Genomic DNA, 19041 nt, shown 5'->3' on the forward strand with positions numbered 1-19041 from the left:
GCTCCTATGGCTACATCTTATTCACGTTCAGATGACGCATTCATGTCCCAGCACTTCCAGCAAAAGCCCCGACCTTCACTGTGATCGGACCAGACCCAGTCTAACCACTGGGGCCCAGGCAGATGGGACCTTCTAGCTTAAACCAATCACAGTGGCCCTCAGCCACATCAATCTGGTAACTAATAAGTTTGAGGTGCTGAGTGGCATCTGGGAAGGCACAGCACAAATAATACTGAACTCTGCTGTTCCGAGCATTTTACATATATTAACCCATTTACTGCTTAAAACAACCCAAGCAGTTGGGTCTTGATGTCATTCCCATTTTACCTGTGAGGAAACCGAGGCACCGGTGCTTGAGTAGCCTGCCTGGGAAGTGGAGGAGAAGCAGCAAACGTCTTAGGGCTTTTGTAAGAGGTGCCTTTCCTCCTGCTGGGAATCATGCTTCGGGAGAAGCTGGTGGGGCAAGATCTGACTGGGGAAGGGAACTCCTAGGTGCTGAGGACCCCACTCACACACCCTGAGTCCCCACCCTCCATTTCTTTTGTTTGTTTGTTTTTTGGAGTAGAGCTGCTTTACAATGTTGTGTTAGTTTCTGCTGTACAGTGAAATGTATCAGCTCTACGTATACATAGATCCCCTCTTCTCTGGATTTCCTTCCCATTTAGGTCACCACAGAGCACTGAGTAGAGTTCCCTGTGCTGTACAGCAGGTTCTCATTGGTTATCTATTTTATACATAGTAGTGTATATATGTCAATCCCAATCTTCCAGTTCATCCCACCCTCCCATTTCCCCCCTTGGCGTCCATACGTTTGTTCTCTACACTGTCTCTATTTTGGCTTTGCAAATAGGTTCATCTGCACCATTTTTCAAGATTTCACACATATGTGTTAATACATGATATTTGTTTTTCTCTGACTTATTTCACTCTGTGTGACAGTCTCTAGGGCCATTCACAACTCTACAAATGACCCAATTTCGTTCCTTTTTATGGCTGAGTAATATTCCATTGTATATATGTACCACAACTTCTTTATCTATTCCTCTGTTCATGGACATTTAGGTTGCTTCCATGTCCTGGCTAGTGTAAATAGTGCTGCAATGAACACTGGAGTGTGTGCGTCTTTTTGAATTATGATTTTCTCAGGGTATATGCCTAGTATTGGGATTGCTGGGTCATATGGTAGTTCTATTTGTAGTTTTTTAAGGAACGTCCATACTGTTCTCCATAGTGGCTGTATCAATTTACATTCCCACCAACAGTGCAAGAGGGTTCCCTTTTCTCCACACCCTCTCCAGCATTTATTGTTTGTAGACTTTTTAATGATGGCCATTCTGACAGGTGTGAGGTGATACCTTATTGTAGTTTTGATTTGCATTTCTCCAATGATTAGTGAAGTTGAGCAGCTTTTCATGTGCCTCTTGGCCGTCTTTTGTGTCTTCTTTGGAGAAATGTCTATTTAGGTCTTCGCTTGTCTTTTCTTTCCGCAGTGGGATGACTTCATGGAGCTTGGCAACAGCATCCCCGAGTCCCAGCTGGACCAGATCATCAAGAGCCAGAAGGCCAATCAGTGTGCTGTGATCATCTACACTTCTGGGACCGTAGGCTATCCCAAGGGGGTGATGCTTAGCCATGACAACGTAAGTGCTGTCTCTGCTGACAGGGACGAAATTTGCAGCATCCAGGGTCCCGTCACTCCGGGGCAGTGGTCTTCAGGCTAGTTTTGTTCTTGACCCACAGGGGCACAGTGGCGTTTAGGGGCCCAGCACATGGGGGGATCCTTGATCTGTGGGTCATAGAGAGTTATGCAAATGCTTCCAAGGCTGGGGGCAGCATAGTGCGGGGGTTGAGATCAGGGACTCTGGGGCAGACCTGGCTCTGTGATCTTGGGCAGGGCATCTGACACCTCCAAGCCTCAGTTTCCTCATCTGTAAAATGGGTGCAATGGAACAGTCCCTGCCTCATGGGTTGTTTGAGCTCAGAACCGTGTTTGATAAAATAAATACATGAAAGGGCAGTATACACACTGTGTTTCAGAGGTAAAGCAGAAGCTGTTTTAGTTACTTGAGGAAGGCCGTGTGCTTGGGGAAAACTTACTCATGTCTGGGTGGAGTCCAAATCTGATGGTTATTTAGGTCACTGTTAGGAAAGAATAAGGAGAATACATGCTAAAAGATCCTGTTTATGGGGGACATCCCTGGCAGGCCAGTGGTTAGGACTCCGTGCTTCCACTGCTGAGGGCCCGGGTTCAATCCCTAGAAAACGCAAACTTATCTACAGGGACCAAAAGCAGATCAGTGGCTGCCTGGGGAGGGCAAGAGAGAGGCAGTACAAAGGCGATGGAAATGTCCACCATCTCGATGGTGGTGATGGCTGGCTTCACGGGTGCAGACATAGTCCGTATGTGCCAAATTGTACACTTCAAATGCGGTTCCCTGTATGTCAATTACAGCTCGATAAAGTTGTTGGGTTTTTTTTTTCCATAAATTTATTTATTTATTTTTGACTGTGTTGGGTCTTTGTTGCTGCATGCAGGCTTTCTTTAGCTGCATCGAGCGGGGGCTACTCTTCATTGTGGTGCGTGGGCTTCTCATTGCGGTGGCTTCTCTTGTTGCGTAGCAAGGGCTCTAGGCACGCAGGCTTCAGTAGTTGTGGCATGCGGGCCCAGCATGGCAGGGCCACGAGCTGAAACCCAGGCAGGCAGGCGCCACAATCCACATTTTCAACTACACCGTAGGTCTATGGGGCTAAGGTGTAAAAATGTCCAAAGATGCAATCGTTACAAATATGTTAAAGCTGGTTGAAGAACAGTACACAGAGCACAACGCGATTTTGTTAAAAACTGAAAAATGGCGGCGAGTGACGTAAGTTTTAAAAGCAGGAAAGTGTCTGGCAGGACATGCACCCAACACGCTCCGCTCTGTGAGTCAGAAAGACTGCTAGTTTTTTTTGTTGTTTTTTTTTTGCGATACGCGGGCCTCTCACTGTTGCAGCCTCTCCCACTGCAGAGCACAGGCTCTGGACGTGCAGGCTCAGCGGCCATGGCTCATGGGCCCAGCCGCTCCGCGGCATGTGGGATCCTCCCGGACCGGCGCACGAACCCGTGTCCCCTGCATCGGCAGGCGGACTCTCAACCACTGCGCCACCAGGGAAGCCCCAAGACTGCTAGTTTTCAAATGAAGCGTTTCTACTTTATAAGGGCTTTCCCCACCAGCCCAGCTTAACAGCCAGCAGCACACACCGGCCTTTGTACTGGCTGTTCCCTCTACAAGGAATACTATTTCCCAGACACCCACATGACTTGCTCCTTCACCTCCTCCGGGTCCCTGCTCAAATGTTACCGCCTCTGTGAAGCCCTCCCTGACTTCCACGTTTAAAATAGCAAAGAAAAATAAACCATCCCATTAGCCCCCAAGCCCCATTTGGCTACTGTTTTTTCTTGCACTGCCATATTATACAGTCACGTGTTTATCATGAACAACAGCTCCTTGAGGGCAGGGGCTATCTGTCTGGTTCACTGCTGTGTCTCCAGTGCTTGGTGTACAGGAGAATTCAATCCATTTTGTGGACTGAATGAATGGAGTCTGATGAGGCCCCCACCCAACCCTGGCCAGCGTCCACGCTCTCAGTGGCTTCATGTCTAGTGAGATCATGTCCTCACAGAGGGCAGACAAAAGCCGAGCCCCTGGAGCAAGTCTGCCTGGATCTGCATCCTGGCTCCCCCACTTGCTAACTATGTGACCTGAGAAGATTTCCTTAACTTCTCTGGGCTTCGGTTTGCCCATCTGTAAAATGGAGACAAGAATGGTTGCTACCTCTCAGAGTTGCTATGAAGGTTAAATTATTTCCTATACTGTGTCAGTTAGCTACTGCCGTGTAACAAACCGTTCTAGAACTTAGCAACTTAAAACACCAAGAGTGTGTTATTTCTGGGTCTGGAATTTGGGAAGGGCTTGGCAAAGTGTCTTTTCTGCCCTACAGAGTGTCAGCTGGGGTCACTCAGCTGTATTCAGCTGGTGCCCAGGCTGGGCTGGCAGGTCTAAGCAGGGCTTCACTCACGTATTTCATGGGGCTTGCACTTCCTCAAAGCATGGGGGCATCGAGGCAGTCGAACTTCTCAACGTGGCGCTGGCTCCTCCGAGGGCAAGCATGCCCTGATACAAAGGCAGAAGCTGCAGTCTATTAGGACTCAATGTCAGAAGTTTACACGGTGCTCCACTCTGTGGGTCAAAACCAGTCACTAGACCAGCCCTGTGAAGGGAAAGGAAAACAGACTTCAGCTCTGAATGGCAGGGGTGGCAGAGAATTTGCAGCTGTCTTTAACCTACCACACAGACATAAAATGCTCAGAGCAAAGCCTTGCACATTGGGATTAAAAAATAATCCCTGTCGACTATTATTTTTTAAATCATCATCATCTTTACAGAAGGAAGTCAAAGCTAGTCCCATGTTCTCAACATATGTCAACAGCTCAAAGCTTCTCCCGTTTATAGGGTACTATGCCATGCTGAGATAAACACACTAACCCCTAACAGAAACCCCACAAGGTAAGATGTGTCATTAATCCCTTCCAGAGATTGGGAAACTGAGGCTCAGAGAGGGGAAATGACTTGCATAAGGTCAGAGAGCATAGAAAGGTCCGAGCCAGGATCTGAACCCAGGATTGTCTAAACCACTGTAAATCACGGTCTACACACACCTAGCCCCTTTTCTCAACAAATGGACACTGGGTTCCTTGGGTCACTGTGGGTGACAGTGCTTATGGGTACAGACGGAAAATCCCTCCATCCTGAGGCCCAGAGAAAGAAGAGGGACAAATCTTGAGGGCTTACTACAGGGCGAGTGCTTTGCATATTTCATTACACTTAAATGTAACTTTTCTTTCCTCATTCATTCATTCATTCATTCAACAAAAATTTACTGGGCACCTACTATGTGCCGGGAAAACCGCTTTGAGCAAAACAGACCCAATGGTGGCGCTCGGGAAGACAGCCAGGGAATGAACAAATGAAACCCCTCAGACTGTGGCAAGTAGTACGTAGCGGATTAGAAAGATGCTGGAAACTTCAGTTCGGGTGATGTGAGACTGCTTCCGTAAGGAAGCGACATTTAACCAGAATATAACATCTTGAGGAGTCAGTTGTGGAGACAGCTAGAGGATGCCCATCCCAGGCAGCGGGAACAGCCCGTGCAAAGGCCCTGAGGCGGGACCTTGCCTGCTGTGTTGGAGGAACAGTGCAGAGGCCCGTGTGGCTGCATTAACGAGACGACTGTTTGCCAGAGACTTATGGCACCAGTAAAAAATATAGATTGCAAAATCATAGGTACGCTAAAACTTTCCATCAACGTATGCACTGGAGAAAGAAAAACATTAACATACTAATTGTTGCGGTATTAATGCCACGGGATCATGGGTGGCCTTTTCGTTTGTTGGACAGTGTTGGTTTTATAGTTTTATGTTGGGCACGAGGAACCTCTGTGCCCCTTTTACAGATGAGCAAATACAGGCTGCAAAGGATTTTTAAGCAAATAGCCCAGGGTCACACAGCTAGTAAATGGTGGAGTCAGGATTTGATTCTGGGACACTTACTGAACCCTTCAGATTTCTGACTATCCCCGATAGACATTCGGACTCTAGGGTCTGTTGCTGGATCCTAGGGCGTCTGGTAATCCCCCAAAGCTTCCCATCGAATTTTACTGCTCCTTCCATCCTCAGGCAAGTCAGTGAACCTCTCTGTGCTTCTGGTTCCCCATCTGTAAGATGGGAGAATCGCAGTTATCAACCCCAGTGTGTGCAGATGAGGACTAAGGGACTCAATGTTTGTAAAGTACAAGAGCGGCGCCTAAGCAGGTGCTTTGTGTTTGTTACATAATTGTATTTAAATGGCCCTCGGGCAAGGATGAGGCGCGCTGAATGGTATTGGATTGTAAGCTCGACGTGTGTTCTAGATCACGTGGACGGCGGGGTCGGTGGCGAGGGACTTCCATCTGGCTTACGCTCCTGAGAAGCAGGAGGTGGTGGTCAGCTACCTTCCTCTCAGCCACATAGCAGCTCAGATGATGGATGTCTGGATACCCATGAAGGTCGGGGCTTTCATCTACTTTGCTCAACCAGATGCACTCAAGGTATTAAGGCTAAGGGCAGCCCGGAGGTGTGGATGGTTCCTTCAAGTCCCAGATCTGGGGGTTCCTTCTCCATCCTCATCTAATGCTCCTAGTTAGCAGCGTTTGAAACAGTCAGCCACCTTCTTTTAGTTTCTATCTTTATCCAAGTCATGGTATCCATGGTTGTGCAGACTGTACACTGAACAACCTAAGACTAAGATGTGAATGGTATTGAAAGCAGAACGTGTGTGTACGTGTGTAGTTTTTTTCAAGTCAGTATTCCCAATTCCAAAATGCTCCCCAAACCAAACGTTTTTGGCAGTAAAATCTGACCTAAACTGATGGGAAGCTATCTGGAGTCTTCATTTTTATCCCACTTATTGGGAATATGTGTATCTGCAGAAATATTAACGTGAAGGATTTCAGCTGGCTTGCCAAGACACCGCCGTGGGATTCATATTACAAATGAGATAAGCACCATATTACCTTTCTGAAGGCCGGAGAATCCTCAATTCCAGAACACATCTGGCCCCAAGGGTTTGAGATAAGGGATGTTGGACCTCTTTTGAAAAACAGCAGTGTCCTAACCACCCTCCAGCGGCAAACTCTCCAGAATTTTCAAGAGATTTCTTCCGGCATTCACCTCCAGTTTTTAAAAAAATATGTAATAATTTTCTTGATTCATGCATTTTTAAATATTATCTATTACTTTTCTATTGCAGTAGGCAAGGATTTAATCCTCTTACACCCCCATCTTCACTTGCTTCCCCTTTTCCCACCCTCTCAATGAAAAGATTTCTTAGTTAACGGAGCCATGCAGTTTACTACGTGATTACATTGCCTGTCTGGTACAACCTTTTGTTTTCCCCAGAGTTAACAGTTGCCTTTCTTTTCCAATTTGGTGGAAGTTTTCTGTATACCTGTCCAGTTGCTCCATCTCAGCTGTCACATGCTTATCAGGATTTTCCAAATGTTCTGATACCTACTGCATTATTTTCTCCTCCATCCTTCTGCCCTGAGTAGGACTGGTTGTTGTTTTAAGTTGTCCTAGATTGGGCCCCCTAGAAGCAGAACCTGAGATGGGATGGAGGTTTTTGTAATTAATTGAGTAGGATCTCTCAGGTGAAAACTGTAAGGGAGGGAGTGAGGGGAGCAAGATACGGCAAGGGGAGAAGACAGGATGTAAGTTCAGCTGGCCTCTGAGTGGAATTGCCCTTACGCAAACCAATCCCATGGGAATCTCTGAAGCATGAATGGCACCACAGTGGTACTGCTTTGAGGCAAGGGGTCTGGGCTTCTGTACCCCCATCTCAGAGAGTCATTGGCGATAGGCTTATGCACTCATGTGGGTGCGTAACTTCCCAGGCATTTCTGAATAAGGGCAGTTCTCTGAAAAAGAGGGAAGCTGTGGACCATTAGAGGTCCACAGGGGACATCAACAGTAGCTTCTACAAGCTGTCATGCAGGGATATCCCTTCCTCCCACTCCTGTGCTGAATCCTCTGTTTTCTAAGGTCCTTGTGTTCTTTTTTCGGGGGTTACCTCTTCATTTAGCTGAAGTTCATCTTTGGGAGGTTTTTCCTGTTAAGTAAGTGAAAGTATTCTTGTATGTCCTGACCTTGTAGACTTAACAGAGCCAGAAAAGAACTCTGCACTTTCCTCAGCTACATCCTCTGTATTTGCTTACTATGATTGCTGGAACAAATGACCACAAAACTTAGTGGCTTAAAACAACATAAATATATTATGCCACAGTTCTGGAGGTCAGAAGTCTAAAATGGGTCTCAATGGGATAAAACCAAGACATGAGCAGGACTGTGTTCTTTCTGGAAGCTCTTGGGGAGAACTGGTTTCCTTGCCTTTTTTAGCTTCTAGAGGCTGCCTGTGTTCCTTGGCTTGTGGCCTCTTCCTCCATTTTCAAAGCCAGGAGCACATAGCATCTTCAAATCTCTCTCTCTCTCTCTCTCTCTCACACACACACACACACACACACACACCCCTACCTCTGTTCCCACTGTCACACCTCTCTGATCCTCCTGCCTCCCTCTTATAGGGACCCCTTATGTCATCCAGTGATGACACTGGACCCACCTGGAAAATCCAGGATAATCTCCCCTAGGCTAAGTCTTAGGGCCTTTGTAATTCCTTCCAGGGGGTTCATTCTCCTGTCCTTCACATGGCTGGCTCCTCCATGTCATTTAGTTCCCTGCTTAAATATCTCCTTGACCCCTTTCGGTCACTCTCACATCCCCCATGCTCAGTATCTGAGACACATTAGACACTCCGTAAATGAACACTTTGTTTTCCGGCTGAAAACATACTGTATACACACTCGCCTACAGGGCCTGAGAAGTTCCCAGTCTCCAATATCCTTATCAACCCCTAGTACTGTCAAAAAAATTTTAAATTGTCAACCAGGAAACGAAGCTGTCTTAACAGTTTTTTTTTTTTTTTTTTTGGGGGGGCTGCACCGAGCGGCACGTGGGATCTTAGTTCCCCCGCCAGGGATCGAACCCGCGCCCCCTGCAGCGGAAGCGCGGAGTCTTAACCACTGGACCCTGGCTTTACATCATAAGTAACTGACAGAATGTTTTCAAAGTGGCTGTGTCATTTTACATTCCCAGCCAGAAGTGTACCGAGGTCCAATTTCTCCACATCCTCACCAACACTTGTTTTTGTTTTTATTAGTATTGCCATCCTAGTAGATGCGAAGTGTATCTCCCATATTAATTTGCATTTCTCGAATGATTAATGGCGGTGAGCAACTTTTCCCGACTTACTGGCCGTGTGTATATCTTCTTTGGAAAAATGTCTGATCAAATTTTTAACCATTAAAAAATCTGGTTGTGGGGCTTCCCTGGTGGCGCAGTGGTTGAGAGTCCGCCTGCCGATGCTGGGGACGCGGGTTCGTGCCCCGGTCTGGGAGGATCCCACATGCCGTGGAGCGGCTGGGCCCGTGAGCCATGGCCGCTGAGCCTGCGCGTCCGGAGCCTGTGCTCCGCAACGGGAGAGGCCACAGCAGTGAGAGGCCCGCGTACCGCAAAAAAAAAAAAAAAAAAAAAAAAAAAAAAAAAATCTGGTTGTGTATCTTCTTATTGTTGAATGTTAAGGGTTCTTTATACAAATCCTTTATCAAATATATGATTTGCAAATACTTTCTCCCAGTTCCGTGGCTTGTCTTCTCATTTTCTTACTAGTGTCTTTTGAAGAGCAAAACGTGTTTACCTCTAATGAGTGTTGACTCTCCAATTTACTGATTTTTTTCTTCCATGCTTCTGGTGTCATTTGTAAGAAATCACTGCCTACTCCAAGGTCACAGAGATTTTCTTCTATGTGTCCTTCTGGAGGGCTTTTAGATTTAGCTCTTACTTTTAGGTCTGTGATCCATTTTGAGGTAATTTTTGCGTTTGGCAAGAAGGCTCTAAGTTAGCTAAGCCCTCGTTTGTTTGTTTGTATACAGATATCCTTTCCTGCATTAAATTGCCTTGGCACTTTGATTGAATGTCAATTGACCATAAATGTGAAGATTCATCTCCAGGTTTTCAGTTTTGATCCACTGAACTTTATGTCTATCCTTACACCAAAACTACACTGACTTTATTTTTCTGGCTTTATGGTAGTATGACCACCTTGTCCCTGTTTACCTGGGACGTACCCGGTTTCATAAGTGAAAATCCTACATTCCAGGAACGCCTCTGGTTCTGGGCAAATCAGGACAGTTGATCACCCTACTTTGTAGTAAGTTTCAAAATCAGGTAACAAGCCCTCTGACTTTGTTCTTCTTTTTCAAAATTGCTTTGGTTATTCCAGATCCTCTGCATTTCCATATAAATCTTAAGATCAGCTTGTCAATTTGTATGAAATAGCTTGCCTATTTTTTTTTATTTTTTGCGGTACACGGGCCTCTCACTGTCGTGGCCTCTCCCGTTGCGGAGCACAGGCTCCGGACGCGCAGGCCCAGCGGCCATGGCTCACGGGCCCAGCCGCTCCGCAGCATGTGGGATCTTCCCGGACCGGGGCACGAACCCGTGTCCCCTGCATCGGCAGGCGGACTCTCAACCACTGCGCCACCAGGGAAGCCCAGCTTGCCTATTTTTGATAGGGATTACATTGAACCTATAGATCAATTTGGGGGAGAATCTTTTTTTTTTTTTTTTTTTTTTTTGCGGGGGGGTGGTTACGCCGGCCTCTCACTGTCGTGGCCTCTCCCGCTGCGGAGCACAGGCTCCGGACGCGCAGGCTCAGCGGCCATGGCTCACGGGCACAGCCGCTCCGCGGCACGTGGGATCTTCCCGGACCGGGGCGCGAACCCGTGTCCCCTGCATCGGCAGGCGGACTCTCAGCCACTGCGCCACCAGGGAAGCCCCTTGGGGGAGAATCTTGCATAATACTCCACTGCATTCTTGGGCCACAGTTTCTTTAGCCAATCCCCCATCATTGGCCATGAAGTCTGTTTCCATCCTGTTACAAAATGACGCACGAAGAATATCTCACGCGTGCTTCTCTGTGTACCTGATCTTTCATTCAGCTGAATTCTGTCACCCGCGGAAGTGAAGCTGCCAAGTTGCATTTAAAATGTTAATAGTACTCTCACGCTGCCTTCCAAAAATATTTTCCCCGTCTGTGCTCTCTACCAAATCCCCAGAGAGAGCATGATAATCGGATCGGCCACTGGCCAGCCAACGGATTGGCTCCCTTGGGTCAGGCGCTCACCCTGGTCCAATAAGCCAAGGGAAGGTTCTCCTGGGCTGAGCTGAGCGGCTGAGGAGAGATGGACATCTGGGTTGCAGGTGTGGCTAACCCAGCTCTGCACCCTGCAGGGCACTTTGGTCAACACTCTGCAGGAGGTAAAGCCTACCGCCTTCCTGGGGGTGCCCCGAATTTGGGAAAAGATGCATGAGAAGATAAAGGAAACTGTTGGCAAATCTTCAAGCTTGAGGAGAAAGGTGTTCTCATGGGCAAGAAATATTGGCTTCAAGGTCAACTCAAAAAGGATGCAAGGGTAAGTGGCGGGTCCAGCGGGGCCAGGCATACAGGGCAGTGGGTGAGGGGGCTCAGCCTTCTCCAGCTGGGTCCCATCAGCCCCCTTGTGGCCCCATGGCTATAGAGCTCTCCTTGGCATTCATGTTCATAGGGGACATGACACTCCCATGAGCTACCGCATGGCAAAGGCCCTCGTGTTCACCAAAATCAAGAATTCCCTTGGCCTGGATCGCTGCTGCATTTTTATCAGCGGGGCCGCACCCCTCAACCAAGAGACTGCTGAGTTCTTTCTAAGTCTGGACGTACCTATAGGCGAGGCGTACGGTATGAGTGAAAGCTCAGGACCCCATTCCGCGTCCAGCCCAGAGAACTACCGGATTCTAAGGTACTGGCCTCCTGGGCAGCCTCTGGGTCCTCTGGGGTCAAAGGGATGAAGATGGGAGGGTCGACAGGCCTCTGGGCTAAGATGAATCCTGACTTGGTGTCTCCAGAATGACCCCTGTTCTCCAGCCTCCAAGCCTCAAATTTTCGTGACCGTGGGAAGCCCCAGTTTGAACGAGAGCCCATGGACAAAGGGGAAGGGCTCTCAAACATTCTGTGGACTCTCCCTATTTGCCATTTGCTAGCTCTGCCTCCAGACGGCCCACCCCGGGCTCACCCACCCAAGGTTCACCTCCCTAGACCTCGGGACAGTTCATCTCCACGGTGCTTTATCTCAAACACGTCCCCAGGCCCCTCCTGGCTTTCTCCCAAGCTCAGCTCCCCTCGGGCTGCAGGATGGAGCCCAGTGATACTGACACAGTAAGAACATCCAAGCCAAGCTCCACGTGGAGTCTGAGAACCGTGTTCCTACACAGGGCCTCCTGGTTGTGCCGCTCCCTGACCCCCGCCCTGCCGCCATATTGCAAGGCTGGCTCTCCTCTCATGCTCGGCCAAGTTCCGGCTGCCTCTGAACTTAGCGAAAACTAAATTCAGTCTTCCCAATCTGGCAAAACCATCTCCTGCCTCTGACTTTACCTTGCACATCAGTATCTCCCCTTCTCCAGTCCATAATCCCATCTGGGTCTGTTTTCTGCAGAACCCAAACACCCACTGGAGTTTTCTTCCAAAACCAAAGAGTGGTCCTTCCTAAAAGAGTGTTTTTCGCTGTGCAGAACTTTTTTTATCTTTACCTGGTTGAACTCATGAAACTTGTATAGCTTCTGAGTTTTTCCATATTCCTAGGAAAGCTTTTTTTTTTTTTTTTAAAGATTTAATCTTAATTCTTAAGTTTTGGTGTTCAGAAAGGACCTCTTGTAGATCCTGGAAATGAGATACCTTGTTGATAAACATTGAAATCAAGTTAGTTTTTTTGTTTTGTTTTGTTTTGTTTTTTAGCCATGCAGTATGTGGTATCTTAGTTCCCCAACCAGGGATCGAACCCTCACCCCCTGCGGTGGAGTCTTAACCACTCGACCACTGGGGAAGTCCCCCTAGAAAAGCGTTTTTTTTTTTTTTTTTTGCTGTACGCAGCCCTCTCACTGTTGTGGCCTCTCCAGTTGCGGAGCACAGGCTCCGGACACGCAGGCTCAGCGGCCATAGCTCACGGGCCCAGCCGCTCCGCGGTACGTGGGATCTTCCCGGACCGGGGCACGAACCCGTGTCCCCTGCATCGGCAGGCGGACTCTCAACCACTGCACCACCAGGGAAGCCCTAGGAAAGCTTTTAATGGAGGTTGTAAGGAGGCTCTTTATAAATTTTAAGCTTCACAGGCCTGCCTTCTTTTTCCTCTTACTGACAAAGGGAATCCCTACACTTAAACCTAAAACCACTGACCCTTCTAACTGCCAGTAGAAAAGACCTCAGCAAGGCAGTAAGAAAATACTTCTTTTTCTGCATCTTAAAACCACCCTCCCGAGTAGTATCACTAGTGAAAGGAATTTCACGAAAATCCAGATATCAGCCGGTGCTATTCTGTCTTGCGGAAGTAACTTTAACCTCTAAAGAGATTCTGGTTCGTTGGCTTACTTAAAATCAGCTGTCCTGGTCATTGCGTTCAGGTCCACATACCTGTTTTCTAGAGGGGGTTTTGTTGCTTCCTTTGTTTTTTTTGGCCGTGCCATGGGGCTTGTGGGATCTTAGTGCCCTGACCAGGGATTGAACCCGGGCCCTCGGCAGTGAAAGCGTGGAGTGCTAACCACTGGACCACAGGGTAATTCCCTGTTGCTGTTTTTAACCCGGGAGCACTTTGTCCTTCTCCCATTTATGTGAAGATAAAAACAATCTAGATTCACTTTGCTGTACACCTGAAACTAACAACTATACTCCAATAAAAAAAATTTTTTAATTCCCCAAAATAGTAATAATGAAACAATCTACAACTCTGCTGGGTTTCCCAGTTCGCCAAGTGTCTGGGAAGTTGGCTCACTTGACTGAACAAGCCCTCCTTCCACTCGGTCAACACCTCTCATGCCCGCCGGGTCCTGGGGAGGGTGCGGCAGCAGGTTCCAGCCCACGCCAGCTGAGCAGAGCGTCAGGAGCCTGGGCCACAGACCCAGGCCCACCTGGGTGGGTGACCTCGTCTCCCCGAGCCTCAGTTTTCCTCCCTCCTGTCCCTTGGCAGTTCCGGCAAAGTCACGACTGGGTGTAAGAACATGCTGTACCAGCAGACCAAGGACGGCGTTGGGGAAATCTGCCTCTGGGGCCGGCATGTCTTCATGGGCTACCTGGAGAGCGAGGACGCGACCGTGGAGGCCATCGATGAGGAGGGCTGGCTCCACTCTGGGGACCTCGGCCGCATGGACAACCGGGGCTTCCTCTTTATCACAGGCCGCATCAAAGGTACTGGGGCTGGGCTCTGCAGGGGCCTCCTGGGAGCAGGCTCACCTTGAACGTTGAAGGCTCCCAGCCCCCGCCTTTCACGGGGCGGGCTTACACTGATGTACAGGGACACCCCAGTCCGCGCATCCCAGCTCTGTCCCTGTGCCCAGCCTGTGGCCCTCGGCAGGGAGCCAGAGAAGAAGCCCATTCTGGGCCTGAAACCTCTGTTCCCTCCCCTGCCAATCGAGGATAACAATAACTACAGAGTTGTAACGATTCAGTGAGGATTCACTGACATGACGTAGAGCAGGGATCAGTCAACTTTTCCCATCAAGGGCCCACTTGTAAACATTCTGGATTTGCAGGACGCAGGGTCTCTATCGTAGCTGCTCCACTTGGCCGCTGCAGCAGGAGATGACGTGCAGACCGACGGCCATGGCTGTTTGCCAACACAAGTGTCACAGGATTTTCATGTGTCACGAATATTCTTCTTCTTTGGATTTCCTTCCGACCATTAAAACATGTGAAAGCCACTTTTAGCTCGTGGCCATACAAAAACAGGCGGACGGTGGGATTTAGCCCACAGGCTGGAGGTTACCAACCTCTGAGGGAGACCATTTGGCATGGAGCCTGACACAGGCAGTCATTATACAATTAGAGGGCTGTGTTAGCATTATTTCCAGGATAAGCAACAGAAAACCCTTCTTAAGCAGCTTTGAGTGAAAAAGGGATGCTACTGGCTCAAAACCAGAAAAGTCCAAAAGGTCACGCTTCCGGCATGGCTGGATCCAGGTGCCAAAATGACATCGCAAGGAATCTCTCTATCCTTCTGTTACCATGCTGTCCTCTGTGTTGACGCCGTTCTTAAAGAGGCTTTTCCAACTTGGTGACGAGATGGCTGCCGATGGTCTAGGTTCATCCTAACACCCAAGGGACGAGTAAGCGTGTATTATTCCCCGTCGTGTCGGCACGTTTTAGGCCTGATTCTCGCTGGATCTTCTTGGGTCGCTATCACACCTCAGAATGAATCACTGTAGAGGATGGAATATGCCGACCGGTCAGACCCGGTCACATGCTCACGCCGGCAGTCCAACCCCCCAAGACCACACAAAGATGGAGAGTAGCTCCCTAAAGAAACCCAAAGGAGTCGTCACTGGGCAGGTGATATCAGAGATGTCCATTATGGGATCGAACTGATTATTACTAGTGCTGTAACCACCCCGACGAGGGTGACTGTGAGATCGTGGGATGGGAAGGAGAGAGTTTGGGTGGGTGGCACAGGAAGTAGCAAGCATCCCAGGGTGAAAGAACAAGTAAAGGTTGTGTCTGGGGCAGGAGGAGGGGCTCCTGAAGAATTTCAGAGGCAGCGAGAGAAAGTGACACAACTCTTAGAGCTTGCCAAAATTAGGGGTGTGACACCCCCCCCCCCAGGGAGAGCATGGACTTAGGGTCTTTGGGAGTTGCCAAATGATGGGAGAAGGAGGAATCAGAGAGACAGGGTGTGGTCAGAAACACCTGACTATCTTCCAAGCAAGACATGCTGGAAGGCCTGGAGCAGGGTATGGGGGACCAAGAAACAGGCAAGGAGTTCGTAAGACGCTGTCCAAGTGGAATGCCCAGGACTCGGATGCTTAATGGAAATTTGAAGATGGGGGATGAAGGGCAGAGTGACTTTGGGTCTGTGTCCTGGAGAAGGACAGAGAGAGAGTCCTGGCCATGGGCGGAGGTCTTCCTCTGCTTCTGGGGTTTTCTAGGTGAGCGGTCATTGGTGCCAACCTCTGTCCCCTCTGATCCACAGAGGGGCAGGGCTTTTGGCTGTCATGGTTGAACCCAACCCCAGCCATGCTTTGTTTCAGAAATTATCATCACTGCTGGCGGCGAGAATGTGGCCCCCATTCCCATCGAGAACCTGGTTAAGGAGAAGATTCCCATCATCAGTAACGCCATGTTAGTGGGAGATAAGGCCAAGTTTCTGAGTGTCCTCCTGACGCTGAAGGTAACGTGGGTGTTCTAGGCGAGAGGGATCCGCTTCTTGGTCCTCAGGGCCGGGTGCCAGGCGTTGTGACAGGGGTGTCTCGGGGCAGTGTGAGGTCGACAAGACGACTGGAGAGCCGCTGGACAGACTGACCTGGGAGGCCATCAGGTTCTGCCGGGATGCAGGCAGCCAGGCGACCACCGTGTCCGAGATCTTGGAGCTGCGAGACCCTTTGGTCTACACGGCCATCCAGAAAGGCATAAATGCCGTGAATCAGTGTACCATCTCCAACGCGCAGAAGATTCAGAAGTGGGTCATCTTGGAGAAGGACTTTTCCATCAGTGGTGGGGAGCTAGGTGAGTGGCATGGAGAGCCAGTGGCCTTGAAACTTGGAGGCTGGTCCCTTGCTAGTGTCCAGGGCCACTGTGGGCTCTGAGGAGACGCATCTTTTTTTCTGGGAGTCACAGTGTCTGTGGGACCAGCTGTGGACCGGGAGGGGGATACGGCCGCCTCCAGCTAACTGGTGTCCAGCTCCCCACGGCCACACACACACACACACACACACACACACACACACCCTTCTCCCCAGGGCCTTTGCACCTGCTGCTCCCTCTGCCTGGACTGCTCCTCCCCCACAATTCTTTGCCCGAAAGGCTCCTTCTCATTGTCCGGGTCTCACCCTAAAGGCCACTTCCTGAGAGCAGCCTTCCCTGGCCATCCTGGCTAAGGCAGCTTGCCGTCCCCCCTAACACACTGACCCTACAGTCCACCGTCACACCTACTGTACCGCCCTGTCTTCTTGCTTCCCTAATACGTCAGAGTCTGAAACTACCCTACATATTAGTTTAGCTTTGCCTATCTCCCTGCCGAGAAGGGAGGGGTCAGGGTGGGGGGGTCTTGCCTTCCCCTCAGGTCCCCCCTGGGGCTTGCTTTCAGCACTCTGCTGTACTTCCACAGCGTGGACCGCAGGGAGCTGGGAGCATGGCAAGCATGCAGTCTTTAACAACCTGAGTTCAAATCCTGTGCCCGCCACACAGAGTTGGGACTTGTCCCTCCAAACCCTGGTCTTTTTATTTATGAGTTGGAAATGTGATCCAGGGTCGGGTGTGTGTGTGTGTGTGTGTGTGTGTCTGTGTGTGTGTCTGTGTGTGTGTGTGTGTGTGTGTGTCTAGGACATCTGGAGGGAAGCCCACACCCCCTGGTGACCGGAGCCTACAGGGCGTCCTGGGCTGCATATGAAACAAGTCTCAAGTTCGAGTGTTCACCCTGCCATGCACTTGCTGGGTGACCTTGGAGCAACTAGCCCTGAGCCTCACCTATAAAATCAGAGGGTCAGGGCCTGTCCCTCCGTGGTCCGGTGCAGCATCCCTGTCAGGCACAGAGCTCACTGTGCTCTCCACCTGTCGGCTCACGGAATCCTCACCGCGGCCCAAGGAGAAGGCGGGGGTGGGGAGGGGTCCTCTCATCCCGGCGGATGGCAAAGGGGGTGCCCCCAGGAAGTCAAGGGCACAGCCAGCCACCAGCCCGGCCCCAGCCATGAGACCCTGTCCCCTGGTCACGCCTGGGGCACGTGGACCCTTATTGCATCCCCACGTCTGAACTGGTTTCTCCTTCCTCGGCAGGTCCAACGACAAAGATTAAAAGACATTTCATAATGCAGAAATACAAAAAGCAAATCGACAACTTCTATCAGTGACGTCATTGGCAGAGCTGCTCCCGGCTGCCCCAATGGTGAGACTGGCTTCGCTGGGCTGTGCCTCAGATGAGTCCAACACAGCTGGTCTCCCCCGAGCGGCAGGTAGGTCCCTGAGCAGAACCGCAGAGGCCTCGTGTGCACACGCACCCACGCGCGGCTGCCGCGGCTTCTAGGTAGTGTCTGCCCTCAACTCACGCTCTTCCTGGGTCCCAGCAGGGCATGCAAACTCCCTCCTGCTTGGCCACCAACTCTGTTAGCTGTTCTTCCTGCCTTTTACTTGTCTCGCAGAGGGAGCAGGGCAGCCTTCCCACCCAGGACCAGAGCTTTTGGTGAAATGCCCAAATGTTTCATTGTGACTTATTTGGAGAAGCCCTTTTGTCAAAAACTGTGGGTGGGGGACTTCCCTGGTGGCGCAGTGGTTAAGAATCCGCCTGCCAATGCATGGGACATGGGTTCAAGCCCTGGTCTGGGAAGATCCCACATGCCACAGAGCAACTAAGCCCATGAGCCACAACTACTGAGCCTGCACTCTAGAGCCCGCAAGCCACAACTACTGAGCCCGCATGCCACAACTACTGAGCCTGCACTCTAGAGCCCGCGAGCCACAACTACTGAGCCCGCGGGCCACAGCTACTGAAGCCCGCACGCCTAGAGCCCATGCTCCGCAACAAGAGAAGCCACTGCGATGAGAAGCCCGCACACCTCAACGAAGAGTAGCCCCCGCTCACTGCAACTAGAGAAAGCCCGTGCGCAGCAACAAAGACCCAACGCAGCCAAAAATAAACAAATTTATATATTAAAAAAAAAACAACTGTGGGTGGGAGAAGTTCTACTGGCCGGGAACCCAAGGAATGAGGTGTGTCGACCCACCCTGGGGGGTAAAGGACAGAGACTTGAGCTCCTCCCACCTACCCCTCTTCTCCCCCTTTTCCCCCAAGTCTTGTTCACAGGGAGCCCTGACGACATCAGGAGTCACTGATAGGATTTTAGAACCCCAGCTAGAGGCACAGTGCAGGCAGAGAGGAGGATGCAGCTTCGGTTGTCCCAAGGGGCACCTGTAACCCTTTAGTGGTCAAATCATTCTCTTCTGATGCCCACAGCCTACCCACCTGTATTAGTTTCCTAGAACTACCATAGGACAAAGTTCCACAGACTAGGGTGCTTAAACAACAGGAATTTTTTTTCACAAGGCTCTGGAGGCTGGAAGTCTCCAAGGTCAAGGTGTCGGCTGGGTTGGTTCCTTCTCAGGTCCCTCGCCTTTGCTTGTAGACGGCCGTTTTCTCCCTGCATCTGTGTCCAAATTTCCCCTTCTTATAAAGACACTGGTCCTATTGGATTAGGGTCCACCCTAATGATCTCATTTTAACTTGATGACCTCCGTAAAGACCCCATCTCCAAAGACACTCCCATCCTGAGGTCCTGGGTGTGAGGACTTCAACATACGAATTTGTGGAGGGGAACACGATCCAGCCCATGACACCACT

General features: G+C 50.0%; 1 protein-coding gene across 1 annotated transcript in view; it reads left to right on the plus strand.

Annotated features, from left to right (window-relative positions):
• Positions 1–17557, plus strand: part of ACSBG2 (acyl-CoA synthetase bubblegum family member 2) — a gene marked incomplete at both ends in the record, with an annotated part of 28073 nt that extends 10516 nt beyond the window's left edge. Inside the window, 8 exons of the mRNA XM_082836501.1 lie at positions 1491–1640; positions 5950–6126; positions 10925–11106; positions 11239–11472; positions 13690–13907; positions 15743–15882; positions 15971–16217; positions 17484–17557. Coding sequence (XP_082692627.1) covers positions 1491–1640; positions 5950–6126; positions 10925–11106; positions 11239–11472; positions 13690–13907; positions 15743–15882; positions 15971–16217; positions 17484–17557 — 1422 coding nt within the window. The remainder of the gene's footprint in view (positions 1–1490; positions 1641–5949; positions 6127–10924; positions 11107–11238; positions 11473–13689; positions 13908–15742; positions 15883–15970; positions 16218–17483) is intronic.
• Between the last annotated feature and the right edge of the window lie 1484 nt (positions 17558–19041).

The sequence above is a fragment of the Leucopleurus acutus genome (genome assembly GCF_964270905.1).
Source record: "Leucopleurus acutus genome assembly, chromosome: 3".
In the NCBI taxonomy this organism is placed as follows: domain Eukaryota; kingdom Metazoa; phylum Chordata; class Mammalia; order Artiodactyla; family Delphinidae; genus Leucopleurus; species Leucopleurus acutus.